The following is a 6487-nucleotide window of genomic DNA, read 5'->3' as shown; positions in this document are numbered from 1 at the left end:
CCTTCTATGTCAAGTAAGTTGTTTGTACTCAAGAATATTAACATATTTCTTCTTTGTTTTGTAGGACGCATGATTATGCATTTGTGCCAACCACATTTGGTGATCGTCTATTTCAACTAAGAAGATTGGGAGAGTCCGACCTAACAACTCTCATGGCACATTTGGACAATGAGGACAAGCTATGGGTTGAGAGAGAGATGCAGAGTGCATCTGCCAGAGGAAGGCCTAGTTGGCTTCATTTGCCAATCCAGATTATGACTTGGCTCTTGTTCAAGGATGAGATGGAGCAAAAAATTGATGAGGCATCAAATGGACCACTTGCCGAGTCTGCTAGGGAGAATGTAACTCGAAAGGTAGAAGTTCTCTACAGAGGAAAAACATCAAAATATGCAAGGATTGCTGATCCCTCCAACGGTGAGGCCTTTTGGTGTGCAGTGCTCTCCCTCCCATGGCACGCGTCAAGCAATCATGTGGCCACAGAGGAAAAGCTCAATATGATAGGTTCTGCTTGCATCAGAGACACAGATAAGGCTCACATTGTCAAGCTATTGGACAACTCTCAGGCTGCAGTGCGATCACTTGAGGGTATGCCAAATGATAAGACAAAGGTTAGGGAATGGCTGCACATGTACTCCTACTGGCTTCAGATCACAGAGCTGGGTTTGAGAATCCAAAATGATATTAAAAATGCCGATCGAGTCAGGTTGCCAGGTGAGAGCCGATTCACCTCTTTTGTTGTTCTATGCAGAAGAAAGTACTTCAAAAGGGCTTTCAAAGTGCACGAAGGAGGCATAAAATTTAGCCATGATATTGACCATCAACCAGGCCTACAAAGTGCTACACGGCGAGTCGTTTATAGGTTTTCCTCCAACATAACCCAGATATTCCTTGTTAAAAAACATGCATGCTTCTTTCTGTGTGTTGTTTTATCATTTGTGCTTTGGCTTGCAGATGGTTGCTTTCTGAAATTGAGGAGCACCAATTGGATATTTTACCCCCTCTCGCTAGTGTGTGGCTTTGTGTTGACAATCAATCTTATATGTATGCCGATTTGAAGCTTGGAAGAGTAAGTGATTGAATTTGTCATTTTGAATCCATGATTGAGAAACATGTTCATATTGAGGGTGAGTTATGTTTACCCATGTTTGTCATTGAACAGGCCATGTCAAGCATAGAGTCTCGTTTCTGCCCGTGGTGGTTGGACCTTGAAAGAAACCATGTGCCTGAGGAGGAGCTTGATCTGTATCGCCAACATAAGTCTATATTGGAGCTTCGTAGCCAGCAAATTGATCATAATGAGGCCACATCCACATCACATGCAACATCGATTGCATCGGCTTCTTTTCGTAAGTCATTGCCAGTGAATTTAGGGAGGGAAATAGTGAATCGTGCATTGGAGGTGAATCGAGCAATGGAAGCAAATAGGGAGCAGAGTCAACACAACAGACATCCAATAGTAGTGCAGGCGGGATACAACCAACTGACATCATAACCAAGACATTGCAAGCTCCAGGTATGTGAGCTTCCTACCTCATCTCTATCGTGATCCGATTGTTTTGACTTGAGACTATGTGTGTTAAATGTCAAAAACCTGTCTATAGGAACCATTTATGCCTTCAATGTCAGTATTGAGGACCTTGCAGCTACTTTTGTGAACATGGAGGATGCATCCTCATTGGGAAAGCAAGTGCTTGATGCTATGAATGTTATTTGCACAGTAGGGAATGTCAAGAGTAGAGGGTCCGATTACTGTGTGGAGTTGATATTTGCAGACTTCCCCTCAAATATCATCATTGGAGGTTGTGTTGCAAACAAGGTTCCATATTGGAATAAGATTGGGGATGGCATGTATGACTCTACTTTTAAAGTTGTTGATTCTTGTCTCTCGGATCGAGGCTTCTTTACATGCCTTTACACTATCGAAGAAGGAGTGACCATTGAGCAGGTTGCACAGAGCGTTGGGTTTGGCATTTATCATAGACAGGTTGTGAGGTGTACTCCACCTATTGGGAAGAAGATGGGGCAAATGATTACTACCCAGGTATTAGTGTTGTTCTCTTTGGGGCTGTCATTTGTGCAAATCTTCTTTGTCCCATTTAAGGTGAAAATGCATGAACAACCAATGTGTCTTTGCTTGTAGGTCACTTGTCTAATATTGGCTGTTTTTGTTCGCTCAACATCTCCTGCTACAAGCTTTGTGATGCATGGGGATCAACTAAGGGATTTGGCACTAGGTGATGATCTTGATGTAGGGCAAGATCTTATCTTTGACATGTATGTATGCATTCAAATCAAGATAGAATTTAAAATGATTTTCGGTGATCTTTATGGCATATGGTTAATGGTTTGTGTGCGTTTTCAAGAGTGCCATCGGAGGATCTGGTGAAGAGAAAGGGTAGACCATGGTGGGGCGGTTGTCAGAGAGGTCAGCGGCTTAGCAAATACATCGTCTCCGTCTTCAGTCGTCCTGGGGACACAATTTTGGATTTGTTTGCTGGCACTGGAACTCTTGGGCTAGTGGCAGCATTTATGGATCGCAATGCCATAATGTTAGACAAGGATGAGCGGATCTATGATCACCTGTTAGAACCATACTCAGCAAAGGTATGCATGTTGAAAAGATAAATATGTTAGTAGAGAATAATTTTGTATTGATAAAGCTTATTTTCTTTTCTTTGTGTCTCTTGCAGTTATGAGGATCACATGTCTACATCAGAATGCCATTAGAGATAGTCTTTTTTTTAATTGAGACAATCATTTTTTTGGGACTATTGGAAGTAATGTTTTGATGGATGTTATGCTTCTGAATGTTTTTTACAATAGCATGTAGCTGATTGTTGGACAATTTTTATTTGGATTATAAAATTTTTAAATCCTATGGTTATGGTTTCTAAAGAGTATTATATTGTTGTGTCAGTGGTATGGCTATTAAAATTGGTGTGCATCTTAATGGCTTGATTTCTATGCTCTCTGGTCGCTGTGGTTTCCATGTGGTTGCAAACAATAGTTTGTTTCTATTAGTAGCTCAATGACCAATTCAACGTCTTTTTAGCGAGCCAATTAGTATGAGTTTTGTAGTGATTTTTTATATCCGCACCATTCATTTGAAAATGCTTTATTTGCAATAGTCTTTTTAAACTTTTTTAGTCTTCTTTGTTCTGTTCATTATAGAGTTGCACTATGGTTTCACTCTTCTCTTTAACATTACATGCTCGCTTAACATCATACCATGCCCCTACTTGCTCACTTTCACAAGGACTTTATTTCTACTCACTGCTCTGTGCTCACTGCTCTTGGCTCGCTAAATAGACGCACCCACAGGATGTGTGGGTTCCTCACACTCTCAAATTGAATGTGGATTCCAGTACTGCACTGTATGACCATATGCCTCTAAAAATGGGGATAACACGCAATGGGTTGTGAAGAAGCTGAGTTAAACAAGTTTCCTACTAGGAAACTAAGGGGGTAAACAATTTATTACTCAAGGATGAACTATTTATTAGACAAACAGAAGACGCAATTGAGAGACTCAAGAGGAGAGGCATTATACAAGAATCATGGAAGATTTTTTCCAATGCAATGCAAGATATAATTAGAGGGGTTGGGAAATTGAGAGTTGAGGAAAAAAGACAAAAAAGAAGGAGATGGGGTGATCTTGTAGAAACTCTATAGAAAAAGACGGAGATTGGGAAATTTACTGATGAGGAGGCTACTTGGTATTTCAAATGTCAAGCTGGGTTGAGGAGTGAAGATGAGAAATGTAGTAGCAGGGAGGAAATTAGAAACAAGTGGAAAACCTTTAATAACAAAAGGACGTCAGATGGGTATCTATTTAAGTCGAATGAGGGGAAGAGGGGTAAGGAGATTATGGGGAGGGTTTTGGATGAAAATGATTAAGAGATAGAGGGACTAGGTTAATAGCCAAAAAATGGGTAGAGTTTTTGAGTTAATAACCCTCAGTCTCAAAGAGGATTACTAAAAAATGAAGCCAAATTTCTACAACAAATTAGCAATAGATTGGATAGGGCTAGATGGATCGAGAGAAATATTAAGATAGAGGAATGTTAGGATGCCCTTTTAAAGATGGGAAGAGAGAAATCACCTGGGTGGGATGGTTTATCTGTAGAATCCTTCATTGCCTTCTGACTATCCTTAAAGGAATTTGTTTTAAAACCTATAAGAGTATTACAAATACAAAATCCTTAAATATGTCTAGATTGTACGTGCTCCAAAATGCAAAAAATGAAGGAGAGATCAACCGAACACAACCTTTGAATCGACACCCTAGACTCATATGATGTAGAGAAAAAATGTCTTGCAAATATATGTAGCTCCTAAGTTATTTAAGACTTCAATTGACCAAGATGGAATGAAAATGATGTCCAAACAAAACACAAATTGTAACCTTGTCAAGTCTACCTGCCTTGTTAGTCCAAGAGACTTATGTCCGCGCGCACTGTGAAAATAAACAAATCTCTCTCCCGTGGTGGCTGGGCCGGGGATATAAACTTTTTTAGCCGTCGTTTAAGTAACGATTTTTAGTATGCCAACGTCACTAAAACAGTCGTTTTAGATATTCGCTTAAACAACGGCTCCAAAAAACGACTAAAATTTTCTAAAATTTTTTAGACATCACGTAAGCGACGTATACGTCATCGTATAAGCGACGCTAGATAATTTAAACACCCTTGCTAGACCCCGCAATGGCTTGTAGTGATTGCTAACACGGTGTGCTGGTTGTTGAATCTAAGTAGAAAATGTTTTCCATACTCATCTAACTCCTCAGGATTCTCTATACCTAAGGATAAAGCATTAGCAATGTACGTAAGAAAGTAAGCTCTCCTAGAAGCTCTTAAGTCAGGGTAGTATCCAAAAATATATAATGCACTTACTTTCTCTACAAGAACTATCTTATCGTATGGTTTTGGGTATTATTGTACCGCCAAGAAAGTGAGAGAGTGTCTTGAACAAGAAATTTGCTAAGACACCGTGTTGGCTCATAGAATTATGGTAGATCAAAATCTTTACAGTTGATAATCTCTTCAGGTAGTAAGATAATGCAGCATCTCTACCACGGTAGCTCCGATTGTGCCTCTGTAAAAATTGATCTGGCTCCTCCATAAAGGTATGCAAGAAATTTGAATACCACAGAAATATGAGAGAAAGAGAGAGAGAGAGAGAGAGAGAGAGAGAGAGAGAGAGAGAGAGAGATTACACTACCTGAGTGCTTTCATCTGCTACAAACCTGTTGTTGATCCAGAGATCAATTGAGCTCTCTTTTGCCTGCATCTTCTTGTCCACCCAGCCTCGTGTAGAGTCCTTCAACTTATCAAAACTATGATCCTCTTGAAACTTTTTGAAAGAGTGATCATCCAGGACTAATCGATCATCCCTATATTGCCTTGCCTTATTAAAACACTTCCTTCGACAGTCTTTGCCATCAAAATTCAACTCGAGGGCCTCTTCGTCACACTAGAGTCCTCTGAAACAAATCCCTCCTCTCCATCATAAAAACTGGCTATGGCAGATAGAGCGTAGTCTTCACGTATCCTAAATGTATTCTGTATGTCACTCAAAAGGAGATACACCTTCCCATCAATTTCGAACTCTGGGAGTACAACCACGATCAACTGGCTGTCTTCAACATTGAACTCCTGTAGATCATCTGGCATCTTCAAACCTTGACTCCTGAGAAGAACCAGGTCTAGGGTCTTCGCTTCTTCTGCCTCGCGTTCAAGTTGGACCTCATTAACAACTTCTATATCTTCGTCATGAGGCTGGCTGGTCTCATCTGCAGGCACGTCCTCATCAACTGTACTATACTAGATATATCACTAATCGAATGCACACCATCCTCTAAAATGCTCCCACAATCAACTAATGTATCCTCATAAACTGATTTATCTTCGTGATCCGTAGGAAGGAAGATAGGCATAAAGGTATTAATGCTCGATGTGCTTGCTGCCATCTTTGCCCTGGAGATCATTCCCACCTGATCCAACTCACACACGTCACTATCATCATCATGTACATATGTGGCAATAGCATCATGTGCATGTGTATCACTAAGATAATATGCATGTGTACCACTACGATCATGTGCATGTGTACCAGTATCATCCTAAGTTGTGTGTGGAGTACATCATCATGTGTATGTGTATGAGATACATCATAATAGGTATGTGCATGTGATACATCATCATTTGAATCTGTGTCAGTGTAGTCCATACCCTCAGGGAAATAAGCATAATGGCTCAAGAGTGTAGGACACTCATGCAAGATGCCAAAGAGAGAATCATCCCATGTGAACAATACCAAACCAGCCGTGTGAAGGAAGGCAAGCAATGACATAATAAAATCCCCGTGTGCATATCATCTAGTACAAACATCCACCTCATCAATCAAATGTATCAAGTGACTAGCTAGCATCAATCCCTCGAGCTTGAAAAACCACCCATGGCATGAATAGGCTGCCTCATCATTATAT

The 6487-nt window shown here is 40.3% G+C and overlaps 1 protein-coding gene across 1 annotated transcript; it reads left to right on the top strand.

Moving 5' to 3' along the window:
- The first annotated feature begins 281 nt into the window (after positions 1-281).
- LOC147635393 (uncharacterized) lies at positions 282-5123 on the top strand. The gene is made up of 4 exons (XM_086802262.1): positions 282-859; positions 952-1066; positions 1160-1346; positions 5047-5123. The coding sequence occupies exons 1-4, from the start codon at positions 282-284 to the stop codon at positions 5121-5123; spliced, it is 957 nt and encodes a 318-aa protein (XP_086658388.1).
- Positions 5124-6487: the final 1364 nt, after the last annotated feature.

The sequence above is a fragment of the Cibotium barometz genome, chromosome 9, assembly GCF_041138505.1.
Source record: "Cibotium barometz isolate CiBa-2024 chromosome 9, ASM4113850v1, whole genome shotgun sequence".
NCBI classification, from domain to species: domain Eukaryota; kingdom Viridiplantae; phylum Streptophyta; class Polypodiopsida; order Cyatheales; family Cibotiaceae; genus Cibotium; species Cibotium barometz.
Note: the sequence above shows the minus strand (reverse complement) of the source record. Positions and strands in the feature narration are given on the sequence as shown.